At 45.9% G+C, this 15,880-nt stretch overlaps 1 protein-coding gene across 1 annotated transcript in view; it reads left to right on the plus strand.

Annotated features, from left to right (window-relative positions):
- The first annotated feature begins 814 nt into the window (after positions 1–814).
- Positions 815–15,880, plus strand: part of CDYL2 (chromodomain Y like 2) — an 89,577-nt gene continuing 74,511 nt past the window's right edge. The window contains exon 1 of the mRNA XM_063141223.1: positions 815–887. Coding sequence (XP_062997293.1) covers positions 864–887 — 24 coding nt within the window. The 5' untranslated portion in view covers positions 815–863. The remainder of the gene's footprint in view (positions 888–15,880) is intronic.

Consider the following 15,880-nt stretch of genomic DNA (forward strand, 5'->3'; position numbering starts at 1 on the left):
CCAAAGCCCAGCCGTTTGGGCCAACATCTGGAGTCGCCGGTTCTGTGCATGTGCAAATTGCCGACCTACCCAGACGCTGCCCACAGATCCCAGAAGACTTTTTCCCCTCCCTCCCTAGGCAGTTGGATGGGGACATCTTTGGACCCGGGAGCGAAAGACCACGGCGTGCCCCCAAAGCGAATCAGAGTCGGACCTGACGTTTCCAAACCAATCGATTCCATCAATTGGCCGGGGCGAGCGGGCGGGCGGGGAGGGGGAAGAGGTCTTCCTTGTGGCCAAAGGCGCGGGGGTTCTGCTTGCCGGGGGAGTGGGTGCAGTTGGGGGGGGGGGGGTTGGTTGCGCTGCGTAGGGATCAGCCTTCCTTTTTATCCCCACCACCACCACTCACTCCACTTCGTCTGCGCCGCTTTGATCGTGTGGCGGGTGGGGGGGGCGGAGGTTCCCGAAGGCAGAGTCACACGCGCGCAGGCACAGGCACACGCACACGCACACACTCGCCGCTGCCTGGCTCACACCAGATCCAGCGCGCTGCTCTCTGCTCCACAACTGCTGCTGCTGCTGCTGCTGGTTCCGCCTGCCTGCCTGCCTCTCGCCGTCTCCCTTCGCCTCCGATTCTGCGCACACCCGGGCAGCCCCGAAAGCCTGTCATTCTGCACAGCGCAGTTTTTCTCGCTCCGGTCGGCGGCAGCGAGAGCGAGAGGGGAGGGGGGGAGACGGAGAGAGAGAGAGAGAGAGAGAGAGAGAGAGAGAGACACGCACACACACACCCGCGCGCACACACACGCCGAGAGCGAGAGCGACGCGCGCCCCCAGCACGCAGCGAGAGCGCGGCGCCCAAGCGCCCCCGAGTCCCGCAGCCCGGCATGGCTTCAGGGGACCTTTACGAGGTAACGCCGCCCCGCCGGAGCTCGGCCGGGCTTCGCTCGAGGGCAGCCGGGCGAAAGGAGGCGGGGAGGGACGGAGAGAGCGGGGAGGGACGGAGGGAGGGGAGGCAGAGCCCCGGGAGCGCCCGGAGAAGGCTGCGGGGACTTGTTTGGCCAGGGCGGCTGTTCCGCGGCGCCTTTCTTTCGCCTTTCCCAACGCCCCCCGTCCCCACCCCGCCGCGCGTTTCTTCCTTTCGAGTTCCTGGAGAGACGGAGGGAGGAAATGGCCAAGGGAGGCGAGGAGGGCTGGGAAGGCGGAGGAGAGGGAGGGAGCCGGAGCTCCGGCTACTGCTTGGGCTGGCGGGAGGGAGAGATGTGAGCCTTCCCTCCTCCTTGCTCCCCCCCCTCTCTACTTTCCATGGGGGTGGGGGGGATGAGCTCTGCAGGCTTTGGGAGGAGACGGGAGGTGGGACTCCCCTCCCACCCACATACCCCGGGTCGGGCGCCCCTAGTGCAGAGAAAGTCCAGGTAAAGTCCAGTTTGCCCCCTTCCTTCTCCTCCTCCCCCCCACCCGCAAGCCACCCGAGCCAGGGTTGCGCCTAGCTTGCGCCAAGACTTGCCAAGAACGCGGCGTTGCCTCTCCGCCCCCTCCCCTTCTCAGTCTTGCACCTGAGGGCTGATGTAAGCCAAGGGGGGAGGGCTTTAGTTGCTGGGGGGGAAGGAGGAGTTTTGGTAGCTACAGATGCATGCTGGGGGAGGTTGTGGGGAGGGGAAAGGGGCGGCCCCTGGAGGATGCTGGGAATGGGCTGTCAAAGTTTGGCAGCCTTCTTGTGGAGAAAAGAGGTGGAGCTTACTGGGTTGGATCGGTTCTGGACACATACATACCCCCCCTTCCCAGAAGCTCATCAAACGTCTTGGTTTGATAAACTCTTTGATTGGGGACAGCCATGAGGGGCATGTGCATGGGTTTCTCATATCTGAGTACTACCTCTCCCCCCCCCCCCCCATCCAAATAAAGTGTACCATGTTGGGCACAAGTCGATTATATTAGAGTTCTCCTACCCATGTTGACCCCACTTATTGCCCTGGTCTGGCTTTTAGAATAGCCTTTGAGCCTTTCCGAATCGGCGCAGAAACTGGTACAGTCACTGTCTGGTTTGTCACAATTATGAAGTGCTGGATGGGCGTTTCCACAAGGCCACCAAAGTTCTGTGCCGCCAAGTCCGTATTCCGCTACATAGCGGAATTTTACTGGCTTGGCAACACTTTGTACCAAGCCTCATCATCCGAAGCGCCATCAAACCATCATCTGACGCGCCATCAAGTCCAACTCCGCCAAGTAGTTTAAAACTATTGCTCAATCCAAAGCCCATTTAGTTTATATATTTCTAAATCGTGGATCCGGGGAAGGGCGCCAGTGGAATCTTGATGAAGTAACTTTGATCTCACATTGTACCGTCGTTCTGAACTTGATGTTGCCTCTTTGTGAACGCCTACCTTCAGAAGAAGTCCTGGCAAAGCTAATGCCCATGGGTTATAGTTTGGTGCAGAAACACGGCTAACTTTCTGATTGGCCCAGTGGTTGGATTCACATATGGAGTGTCTTGAAGTCTTATGTTCTGAGGGAAATTTCAGACATTGAAAAGAAGTAGCAACAGGTGGTCCATAGTGTTGGAACGTTGTAAATGTTGATAGGGTTGTGTGAGAAACCTGTACCATCAGATGTTTGTTTGTTTTCATGGATTTTGGTTATCCACACCACCTGGAAATGGATGTGGATCAGACTCAGTTTGTATCCAAAATCGTACATATCTAGATGTGCATTCTGTGTAATGGAGGGGGGGGGGGAGGCGGTTCTCAGAAGAAATGTGCACATTTGAAAAATGTGCCAAAAATGTGTGCATTAAAAAAAAAGGTGTAAAGACTCTTTAGTCAATGAGTGGTCACATACAAAAATATGACCCACATTTGAAAAATGTGCAAAAAATGCACACATTTTTTAAAGTACGCCAAAAAAGGAGAAAGACCGCAGAAATGGACTTGACAGATCTACCCCAACACTAAATGTTGAATAGTACAGAAGCACCTAGAAGATTTTTTTCTCCTCCCACCCCCAACAATGCTCACCACCCACATAAAGATTTTTCAGTCAATTAACAGCCTTGTTTGTAGCCAATTAATTGATTAATTAACTGATTCAAGTTACTGTTAAAAGTCTTAATGGTGATTAATCCCAGTCGGAAGTTTGGGCCATCTTTCCCTAGCCAGGCCTTATAGTATTACTCATGTGTTTATAATATAATGATATGTATAAATAGTATATGAATACTTATGCTATATTTGAAGGTATTTGATGATGGAAGCATTTTTTTTCTGGTCTTTAAGAAAAAATATATATACTTCCCTTGGAAAATAATCTGTGACAGAGGTGACAAATAATATTAAACACAGTGGCTGCAATCTAGTAATCCATGTATGATGTCAGCCAAGGAGGTCAAAGAATCATTCCGTAGTTGACAATGGAATTCCTCTGCACTTCTAATAGTCATTCATTGGATGACAACTATTGGGTAAATAAAGGAATGGATTATCTACCCCCAACAATGCTGTCAACACTGTTCACCTTTTCACAAGGATCACTGTTGATTAAAATCCAACTTTAACCCCAAATTTTAGAGCCATGATTGCTAAGCCAAAGTTATTTGCACAAATGAAACCAAACTAATGTTTTTGATACCTCATTTGCTTATATTTAACTTTAAGGGCAAAAATGTTGCTTGATCACGTGAGATCCTTTCCTTGCATTGCACATCTGCACTCAACCTCTGAAGATTGTTAGGAGGAGAGCTGCTTGGAGGACAGGTGGGGTATAAATGTAGGAAACCTTAACAAATGGATTTTTGTACCTTCTGATGTCTCGAAGGATTTGGTTTCTCTATTGGATGATTTGGAGGCAAAGAAGTCAAGATATGGAAGCAACCTGTTGGATACATCTTTATAGTTTTAGTGGTTATTGATGTACCCTTGGAGAGCAATTAATGTTTTGAACACTTGTTGATTTCTTCTGGGGCAATCTGAACCTCCCAAGGTGGCATCAGTTGCTCAGAAATTTGTTCTGATTGGTATTCATGCCTTTAGCTTCACTTGAAACTTGATGCTAAAGTGACTTGCATAGGTTTGTGTTTGTAGTTAGTCATGGAGTTCCTTGTGTCAACTTTTCTCCAACACCATCATTGTTGGTGAAATCCTACTTACTGATTACTTTGGCTGGAAGTAATTGATTACCAGAGTAATGTACTTGATTAGTTTATGCATAGAAATATTTTTGTGCTATGTTGTGTAAATATTAATTATTACATTTGCTATTGTATTGTTTTTAGCTTATGAACTGACATGAGAGGGGTTTGTACCCTAAAATTCATCTATACCATTTGGAATAAATACTGGAAATGTTTATATTCTTTCACAGTCTTGAGACATCTCAGCTTAGATGTATAAATGGTTTCTAGAGTAAATCATGCATTCTCCATGGATGTCATTGTCCCACCATTTTTTCTTTACAAATATTATCAAATGTGTGCACTTCAGAATTGTGCCCAAGAAGTAAGATGAATTATGGGCTGATCTTACGTTCTGGTGTGGAATGTCTATGAATATCAAGTGGAATTTCTATGAGTAACAACACCATGCCAGAACACTGAAGCAAAATCACTAGTACTTTTAGATTGTTTGGCCATCTCTGTTTCTAGATGAATTTTGGGCAACGCTTAATCTCACATTTTTCATCTTTGGAATGCTCCCTCCCTTCATAGCAACTTTTACTTTAAGTAAAACTTTTTGTTGTTGTTAACTGCCCAGAGAGCTTTGGCTATTGGGCTGTATAGAAATTAAATAAATACATACATAATAAATAATAATAATAGGGTGGCATAGAAATTAAATAAATACATCATCATCATCGTTGTCATAAACAACAGATTGGGTAAACAGTTGCATCCGTTGGCATGAAACTGGCAAAAACATCTCTTTCCTTGACTTGATAGCAAGCGTGATTTTGCTATTACATAAGCACCTGTACGTCACGTGTTGGGCAAAAGGGTTTATTTACAGGTTCAAGTCAGTAACCCCAAAGCCTACAGGCTGTTTTTTTAATAAAGCCTTTTTTTAAAAAAATATTTATTTATTACGTTTATATTCCATCTTCTTTCCTCCAAAGAACCCAAGGCGGAATATATAATCCTCCTCTCCATTTTATCCTCACAACAACAACCCTGTGAGGTAGGTTGGGCTGAGAGTCTGTGACTGGCCCAAAGTCACCCGGTGAGCTTCCATGTCTGAGTGGGGACTAGAACCCAGATCGCCCGGCTCCCAGTCTGACACCCTAGCCACTACATCACACATTCAAGGTCAAAAGAGTTCCTGATGTGATTAAATTGTGAAGATGTAAACAACTGATTAAGCCAACTAAACCACCACTCAAAAAACCCATATCAAGATTGATTTACTGGAGCCATAAGAACTAATCTTTCATAGTTTTTTCCCCCCACCCGAATGCATGGTATATCTTAGTAGGCTGTGTCAGATTTTATTCTCTTCCTGTTTGGGACACTGAAAACACCTGATAGCTGAATACATATTATTATTATTATTATTATTATTATTATTATTATTATTATTGTTTATTTATATAGCACCATCAATGTACATGGTGCTGTACAGAGTAAAACAGTAAATAGCAAGACCCTGCCGCATAGGCTTACAATCTAATAAAATCATAGTAAAACAATAAGGAGGGGAAGAGAATGCAAACAGGTACAGGGTAGGGTAAGCAGGCACAGGGTAGGGAAAAACTAACAGTAGAAAGTAACAGTAGAAGTCTGCACAACATCAAGTTTTAAAAGCTTTAGGAAAAAGAAAAGTTTTTAGTTGAGCTTTAAAAGCTGTGGTTGAACTTGTAGTTCTCAAATGTTCTGGAAGAGCGTTCCAGGCGTAAGGGGCAGCAGACGAAAATGGACGAAGCCGAGCAAGGGAAGTAGAGGCCCTTGGGCAGGCGAGAAACATGGCATCAGAGGAGCGAAGAGCACGAGCGGGGCAAAAGTGTGAGATGAGAGAGGAGAGATAGGAAGGAGCTAGACCGTGAAAGTCTTTGCAGTTCTTTTTCAGTAGTAATGTTCTTACGGTGCCCTATTTAGTATCAGAGATTGTGCTTACAGGCTTTTGCTGAAATGTGGTATATAAGATGATGGTGATGATTGTAATTAGTTTTGTCATAGTAGTAATTGGTGATGTTTGCAACATCACTTAACTACCTATGATTATGATCACTGCTATCAAATAGACATCGCTCAATGGAGCACTTTTGGCATCTGCACTTATAATTCATGCTAACTCCTTTCATTCCATCTCTATGAGTCCTCAAAGAAATAAAAATCAATAGAGATACCAACATTTTCATAGTCAAGGCCATATCAGAGTAGCCCAAAGCAGTCTTACCCTATGACATACGTCATGCAATACTTATTGAAAGGCAATGTATCAAATATATGGAGAGAAGATTGTGGAAGATTGCCCTAGATAACTGTGGAACAATAACACTGACCCATCCATCACTAGAAATGGAAATTGTGAAGCAGTCACATAGAATCATAGAATAGCAGAGTTGGAAGGGGCCTACAAGGCCATCGAGTCCAACCCCCTGTTCAATGCAGGAATCCACCCTAAAGCATCCCTGATAGATGGTTGTCCAGCTGCCTCTTGAATGCCTCCAGTGTGGGAGAGCCCACAACCTCCCTAGGTAACTGGTTCCATTGTCATACTGCTCTAACAGTCAGGAAGTTTTTCCTGATGTCCAGCTGGAATCTGGCTTCCTGTTACTTGAGCCCGTTATTCTGTGTCCTGCACTCTGGGAGGATCAAGAAGAGATCCTGGCCCTCCTCTGTGTGACAACCTTTTAAGTATTTGAAGAGTGCTATCATGTCTCCCCTCAATCTTCTCTTCTCCATACTAAACATGCCCAGTTCTTTCAGTCTCTCTTCATAGGGCTTTGTTTCCAGACCCCTGATCATCCTGGTTGCCCTCCTCTGAACCCGCTCCAGCTTGTCTGCGTCCTTCTTGAATTGTGGAGCCCAGAACTACCCTTCCATTCAATGAAAATGGCACATGTTGGCCAATCTAATTTTGGGCAGGTGCCAGTACCGATTTGGGGTGTGATCCAATCAAAATGATTCTCACTAATTTCAACAATGATAAAATAAGCACATTCTTAACTTTTCCCCTGAAATCAGTGGGAATGCATAGTGCTTCGGGTTGACAGGATTGTGCCCAATGTTTTAAATCTTTCCAACTCGATGGTGTTAGTTTAATGTCCCATGAGTGGTGGATAAGATTAATGTGAATGCAACGCAAAAGATTATGCTGGTGTGTTGAAACATACAAAATGACAATCATACTAGTCATTGTGTTTTATGTTTTCCTGATGTGTGTTTCAATATAAAAATGTCTCCTGATGATGTAGGCTTGAAATATGGTCTACTGTACTTCTTGAAAGGTTGTGAGTTATTTGTCATTTACACTACAGAATGAGCCTGCTTACAGAGACCTACAGGAACTAGAAATATAGTCCTCTGTTTTCACTTCTTCAAAATCCAGCTATCAACCTTTTAAAACGATTGATAAAAAGCAAGTCTACATTCTGAAAACAGCAGAAAAATATAACATAGGTGCCTGATTTTCAATTAAGGAATTAAGTCAATGTTATTAATTTAAGAGTCTCATTCAGGGCTGAATTAAAGAACGCAGCACGTTTGTTCTGGGTAATGTTGATCCCAAACCACTCGCTGTTTCTCAGAAACATTTTTGGCATGTTGGAGAGTGCTCCCCTCTTTCAACTATTTTTTGGCAATGCCTTTTAAATGGTCAACCTAGTCATTTATATTGTTATCTCTCCTCCCCTCTCTCTGCTTCTTTGCTGTCCTATTTGTTGTTTATTCGTTCAGTCGTTTCCGACTCTTCGTGACTTCATGGACCAGCCCACGCCAGAGCTTTCTGTTGGCGGTTGCCACCCCTAGCTCCCCCAAGGTCAAGTCTGTCACCTCCAGAATATCATCCATCCATCTTGCCCTTGGTCGGCCCCTCTTCCTTTTGCCTTCCACTTTCCCTAGCATCAGCCTCTTCTCCAGGGTATCCTTTCTTCTCATTATGTGGCCAAAGTACTTCAGTTTTGCCTTTAATACCATTCCCTCAAGTGAGCAGTCTGGCTTTATTTCCTGGAGTATGGACTGGTTGGATCTTCTTGCAGTCCAAGGCACTCTCAGAATTTTCCTCCAACACCACAGTTCCAAAGCATCTATCTTCCTTCGCTCAGCTTTCCTTATGGTCCAGCTCTCGCAGCCATAGGTTACTACGGGGAATACCATTGCTTTAACTATGCGGACCTTTGTTGTCAGTGTGGTGTCTCTGCTCTTAACTATTTTATCAAGATTTGTCATTGCTCTCCTCCCAAGAAGTAAACGTCTTCCTATAGCCAAAACTAATTAACTATGCAGGGCACAATGAGATGGGAATCACTCATGATCCAGGAAGCATTGCCGTCACTCTCAATTGACTTCATTTGTCTTCTCTAATCCACGTTTGTAACATAGTGATGTCATCCCATTCCTCACATGATCTCCACTTGGCTAGAATTTCCTATGTGACTAAGGCTGCAATCCTGAACACATTACTTCAGAACATAGGAATCTGCCTTATAGTCAGACTATTAGTCCATCTATCCCAGTATTGTCAACAGTGACTGGCAGAAATGGCTCTCCAGGGTTTCAGGCAGGAATATTTCCAGACCTACCTGGAGAGGCCGTGGACTGAACCTGGGACCTTCTGCATGCAAAGCCTGTGCTCTACCACTGAGCTACAGCCCCTTTCCCTTGGGAGCAAGTACCATTAAACTCAATGAGACTTACTTCTGAGTAGAAGTGCATGGGATTGTGCTGTGATCCGGGAAGGAAAAAAGCAATAAACATGCATGGGTGCAAAATAGCACCCAACAAGCATCTAAGAAAAGCAATGGTGCCAAACACGATTGAAGCAAATGTGCATATTCTGACTCGCAAGCAAAGGATGATTTCATTTCTAAAAACCCTTCACCAAAGTCAGTATTTTGCACACACACCCCCAAAGAAAATATTCAGTGCAACCCATGTTGTAGACTAGAGGTTGTCTTCTACCAAGCTTCTTGTTGCTCAAGTTGTGGTAGACTACCTTGAACCTGAAACACATGCTATCCACCTGCATTGTTTGTTGAGTACACTTAATATCCCCAGGAAGCTAGGACAGTGGCATTTGGTCTTCAGTAGGGCTGTGCACGGACACACACACACCTCGATCCGCTCTGCACCCAATCCGCAAATTCCGGATCAGGTCCGCTCCGCCCCGTGTCGATCTGCCTATGGTCTGCTCCGCTTTGCTCCGCTGCGGAGCTCCGGATCCAAATCAGAGCTCTGCAGTGCTGGTGGCGGCAGGTAAGCCCCCCCTCCTTCCCCCTTACCTGCGTCCATTGTGGTCTGGCGGCTGCTTCAACTGAGCCCGAGGACTCAAACCGGAAGACCAGACTGCAGCCGCGGCCTGGTCTTCCGGTTTGAGTCTTCAGGCACAGGTGAAGCCGCTGCCGGAACGTGACGGACTCAGGTAAGACCCTTCCCCCCTGCCCCCTTACCTGGCTCTGCCGCCGTCACCACACGGACTGTGGCAGCGCCAGGTAAACCCCCACTTACCTTTTTTTCGGAGCTCTGGATTGAGGCGAAGGATCCACTTGGTCTCGATCCTCTTCACCTCGATCCGCACCCCCCCCAACCCGCTTCATCTCTGCCTTTGTCAGAGGCGAATCAGGACGCCTCGCTATTGCTTCTATGCTCCAAAGCGATGCGGAGCACAGCCCTAGTCTTCAGGTATAAGATGAGATGAAGGCCTTAGCTACACCTAAGGTTTATCCCGGGGTCGTCCCTGCCTGCTCCCGTGATATCCTGTGTCATTTACATGAACAAGGATGACCCCGGGACGATCCTGGGATAAACCTTAGGTCTAGCTAAGGTCGAAGACTCACCAGATTCTGAACCAGAGGGGAATGAAAGCCACTGATCCAGGAAATTCCCACTCAGAACTCATGGTAAACAGAGCAAAAGTATATGTGGGGGTATACATTTTACCATTGGAAAGTTCCCAACACTGTGTATTTAACCGAGCAGTCTGGTTTTTACTGCATGTGTGTTTGAGTAAAGGCCCGGGGGGTTCTTCAGGGTTTTGTTTAGATAAAAAAGCTGATTCTAAGTTTTTCTAGGAATATGAGAATGTGTTTCTACAGTTGCTCCAAATGGTTGTCAAGGAACAACAGGCTGATTCGAAAAATATATTTCTCGTCAACAGAACCAGTCTAGGTTTTATCCTGTTGTACACTCCTGTGGACAAATGTAATAGCTTGTGATAAATATGGCTGGTTGCAATTGCCACGATCACAGCCGCTGGGTGTTGGGTGGGGGGATCCCAGCCGTGGTTACAGATGTTTCCTTATCCAAGACCTTACATTCCATTTATCTATAGAAGTGTATGTTTGCAGAAAATGAGGATTGCTCACATGCAGGAGTGCTGCTAGGTACTTCAAAGATTCAGGGCCTATGCCCTTAGGATGCAAATCTATATAAATATAGATATATGGTATCCTTCTGGAACACCTGAGGGGTTTGGGAATCAGGGGCACTGTGCTCCATTGGTTCCGGTCCTACCTCTCAGGTAGGTTCCAGATGGTGATGCTTGGAGATAGTTGCTCCTCAAAAAAGGAGCTGTTGTATGGCGTACCATAAGGTGCCATCCTATCCCCAATGCTGTTTAACATCTACATGAAACCGCTGGGAGAGATCATCTGGAGGCATGGGTTGGGGTGCTATCAATATGCTGATGATACCCAAATATATTTCTCTGTGCCTTCAATAACAGCATCAGCTAAGGATAGTGTGTCTCCTCTGAATGAAGGTGGTAATGGGCTGGATGAGGAAAAACAAACTGAAGATTAATCCAGACAAAACAGAGGTGCTTGCTGTCAAGGGCTCTGACCTAGGTTTGGAGGTGTGTCAGCCAGTTCTGGATGGGGCTACACTCCCCCTGAAAGACTGTGTTCACAGTTTGGGGGTGCTCCTGGATCCATCGCTCCAAATGACAGCCCAGATAAACGCAACGGCCAGGAGTGCCTACTATCAGCTTCGGCTGATACGCCAGCTGCGCCCCTTCTTAAGAGTCAGAAGATCTAAAGACGATTGTGCATGCACTGGTAACCTCAAGGCTTGACTTCTGCAATGCGCTATACATAGGGCTACCATTGTACCTAGTTCAGAAACTTCAACTAGTTCAAAATATGGCAGCCAGGTTGGTCACCGGTACATCTAGGGGTGAGCATATTACCCCAACATTAAAATCACTCCACTGGCTGCAAAGTACAAAGTGTTGGTCATTACCTTCTGGGCAAAGTACAAAGTGTTGGTCATTACCTTTAAAGCCCTAAATGGTTTGGGTCCAGGTTACCTGCGGGATCGCCTTCTCCCATACAGTCCGCCTTGCACACTCAGGTCCTCTGGGGAGAACTTACTTCAGTCAGCCAAAACTAGTCTGACATCAGTTTCCCAGAGGACCTTTTCTTCGGTCGCCCCTGGATTATGGAACGGCCTGCCGGAGGAGATTCGTAATATTAACTCCCTCTGTGATTTTAAGGCAGCTTTGAAGACTAGCCTTTTCCGGCAGGCCTACCCAGATTAATGTAAAACCAAGAATTTTTAAAAAATATGTTGATTCCTGCACTAATGTTGTTCCCTGCCTCGATCCAAAGGGAGAGGCGGGTAAGAAATAAATAAATAAATATATTATTATTATTATTATTATTATTATTATTATTACCACATGTGCTGATTTCTATCTATATATCCATATTAAAAACTATGAGAATTTCGTTACATTTCACAAGAGCCAAAGCCAGTTCGTTTCTCATCCAAATGGTCTGAAATAAAATAAAGGCTTCCATTCATTTTCACCCTGATCCAGATCATACCAAACCAATGGGAAACGTTTTTCCCCAAGTTTAATTGCTGTGCAGGGTATGACTTGGGGTGTGAGTGTGTGTCAGTGTGGCTGCACTCTTCCCTTTCCAGCTGCATTTTCCTTGAAAATTGCCCCCTGCATTGCAATTAAACTTAGAACAAACTTTTTTCCCCATTGGCACCAATGAGCATTCTGGGCTCTGGGGAACAGAGTACCTTGCACAAGGATTGAACTCATACCCCCTTTTGACTTGCCAGTTTGTTTTTGTTTATTTAACTTTTGTGCCACAATAAAAAATATGTTGTACTTTCAAAGTCTTAAGCGTGTTGTGTAGATCAAATCGTAAACATATCAATTAACTCAGTTTGAGTTCCAGGTTGTAACACAACAAAACGTGGACAAGTCAAAAGAGGAGTGAATACTTATGCAAGGCCCTGTAGATCCTGGGGGCCTGGGACATAAGGACATAAGAATTTTATTTATTTATTTATGTATTTATTCATTACATTTTTATACAGTCCAATAGCTGAAGCTCTCTGGGCGGTTCACAAAAATTAAAACCGTGAGGAACATGATAAAACAACCAATAAACTAAAAACCCAAATACAAAATGCAATATAAAAAGCACAACCAGGATAAAACCACACAGCAGAAATTGATATAGGATTAAAATGCAGAAATAAACCAGCAAAATTTAAATTTAAGTTAAATTGGGTATTAAAATACTGAGAAAATAAAAAGATCTTCAGCTGGCGACGAAAAGAATACAGTGTAGGCGCCAGGCGGACCTCTCTGGGGAGCTCATTCCACAGCCGGGGTGCCACAACAGAGAAAGCCCTCCTCCTAGTAGCTATCTGCCTTACTTCCTTTGGCAGGGGCTCACAGACAAGGACCCCTGTGGATGATCTTAATGTCCGGGCAGGTACATATGGGAGGAGGCGTGCCATGTTGGATCAGACCAAGGGTCCAGCTAGTCCAGCACTCAGTTTACACAGTGGCCAACCAGCCATCGGCCAGGGATGAACAAGCAGGACATCGTGCAATAGCACCCTCCCACCCATGTTCCCCAGCAACTGGTGCACACAGGCTTACTGCCTTGAATACTGGAGGTAGCACATAACCATCAGGGCTAGTAGCCATTGATAGCTTTCGCCTCCAGGAATTTATCCAACCCCCTTTTAGAGCCATCCAAATTGATGGCCATCACTACATCTTATGGTAGTGAGTTCCATAATTTAACTACGCGCTGTGTGAAGAAATCCTTCCTTTTATTTGCCCTGGATCTCCCACCAATCAGCTTCATGGGATGTCCCCTGGTTCTAGTACTTTGAGAGAGGGGGAAAATGTCTCCCTATCCCCATCCTCCACACCATGCATGATTTTGTACACCTCTATCATGTCTCCCCTTAGCCTCCTTTTTTCCAAGCTAAACCATCCCAGCTGTTGTAACCTTCCCTCATAGGGGAGATGCTCCAGGCCCTTATCATTTTAGTTGCCCTTTTCTGCACTTTTTCCAGCTCCATAACATCCTTTTTAGGTGTGGTGCTCCAGGCCTAGTAACAACCCTTCTCACGTGGGCAAGAAAAGTATCACACGTGCTTTAAATAACTGTGGTTTGGATCTAAAGACTGTGAGCAGACGGAGAAAATGCATCCGTGCTTTTCCGTGGACTCTTGCGCAAGTGCTAGCAGGAGACTTCTCGCCATGCATCATCACAGCAGATTATCAAGAGTTTATAATAACATTGAGTGTATAAAGCAGCGAATAAGGGAATTACAGGCTGCAAGTCTTGAGAATGGATTTGTGCAAAGTCTTGACACAAAAGATGCTGGACAGGTATGCAGCTCCCCATGTGGCGCACTCTTGAACTGCAGATGGAAACTTCTCAGTAAAGAACTTCCTGGATTGACCCCGCCCACTGCCAAGGTCTACGTCAATCTCCAAGTGAATAGGCTTTATTATGCTAGGCAATCAGCCCTTCAGCAATTCTCGTTACCGACTTGGTCGGCATTTCTAAAATCTCTGATTACATTGACGGAATTCTGAGAGCTTATTTCAAGACCCTTTTCAAGGACAAACAGTGGCTGCAAGTCTGAGAGTAATCCACAACACAAACCCTGAAATGCTTTCTTAGAACCGCCTTCAGGCAAGGTCTTCCCCATGAGACCTCCAGTGATGGGCTAATTGGGTGGAACACCGTACGTCTTTGTGCCTCTCCTCCCTACTTTGCGTCTCGTACATGCATCTGCCATGCTGAACTCCTCCCCCCTCTGAGAGTGGCTGGGTTCCCACAACAGGAGAAGTTCTGACTGGGCCTTGAACCACTGGATATGATTGCCCTTGGGAAGAGTCTTCCCTGAATCTGTGTCCTTGAGCTCCCTGAAGCTCAGGTTCCTCTGATGATGAATCTCCCTCCACGGTCCCTGCAGGGAGCCTGGGCCCAATCCTGACATCCACCCAGGCCAACCATTGGATGCTTCTGGATCAGTCGAAAGGCCTTCCTGTTCCAGTTGAGCCTTGCTTGATCAATAAGGCCTTCTTGAGCTCTGGTGTGTTCCTGTGGCCTTGGTTATTCTTTGATCCTGATTTTTCGTTTGCTCCTCGATCATAAGAACGTAAGAAGAGCCATGCTGGGTCAGACCAAGGGTAGACCAATGAAGTTGTGCTGACGGGAAACCAGGTTCTGAACAACGCTCAAGAGAAGAATCCAGCTATGGTTACATTTGCCCGAGTGCTTTTGTGTAACTCTGGTGCAACGTGTTCTGCATTGCCGTTGTGCGGCCGGTTATGCAACTGCTTGCACCTGTTGTGCATTGCATTGTACAACCGCTTGCACAATGCAAAGTTTCAGCCAAACTCCACTAGCGCTGTTTGAGTTCACGGAATTTTACGATTGGATACTGTTGTGAACCGCCCAGAGAGCTTTGGCTATTGGGCGGTATAGAAGTGGAATGAATGAATGAATGAATGAATGAATGAATGAATGAATACAGCCCCTTGGTGCAATCTGGATAATGTAGCTTATAACATGCTAAATATAAGATGTTCTTTAGAGCAGCCAGGGCAGGGTTTTCATGCGGAGTGGGGCTTGCAAGTTTGCCCTCATATAAGCAGGAAGAATGCCTCCATAGCAATATTGATGCTGTATGATGGTTGAAGCTAAGTGGTTGTGGACCTGGCCATTGCCTGGATGAGTGACTAGACAATTGGGAGCCCATGTAGGCATGGGAGCTTCCAAAAGGAAGGACACTGGGAGCCAGTGTGGTGTAGTGGTTAGAGTGTTGGGACTTAGGTGATCTGGGTTCTAGTCCCCACTCAGCCATGAAAACCCACTGGGTGACTTTGGGCCAGTCACAGACTCTCAGCCCAACCCACCTCACAGGGTTGTTGTTGTAAGGATAAAATGGAGAGGAGGAGGAGAATTTACACCACCTTGGGTTCCTTGGAGGAAAAAAGGCAAGATATAAATGTGATGATGATGATGATGATGATGATGATGATGATGATGAATATAATAGATAAATAAGCAATGGAAGGAGGTTTCTTGTATCCCAGTGGTTCAGAACCTCAGGCCCATGGGCCAAATCCTGCGTTCGTAGAGTATCAGTCTGGCCACACCCCTTCAAGGTGGCCACACCCCTTCTCTCACCCCCGGCACCAATTACTTGGTAGTTTCTTAGCTTTTATGCAGTCCCCCCCCCTTCTAAAAGTTTGAGAAGCTTTTGTAGGGCTTAGTTGCTGGAAGTAAGAGCCCCCACCTCTTCGGCCTTTGGCCCCACTCGCCACTGGAATGTGGCTCCCGAGAGCTTTTCCGAAATATAATTCAGCCCGCGGGAAGAAATGGTTGTGCACCCCTGCTGTATCCAAAGGGCTTCTAACTTTCTTAGTACAGTTTTGTTTTACAATTCTGGCAACTATTAAGTATGTTGCTATAGAGTCCTTTG

This window comes from Elgaria multicarinata, chromosome 14 (genome assembly GCF_023053635.1).
Source record: "Elgaria multicarinata webbii isolate HBS135686 ecotype San Diego chromosome 14, rElgMul1.1.pri, whole genome shotgun sequence".
In the NCBI taxonomy this organism is placed as follows: Eukaryota; Metazoa; Chordata; class Lepidosauria; order Squamata; family Anguidae; genus Elgaria; species Elgaria multicarinata.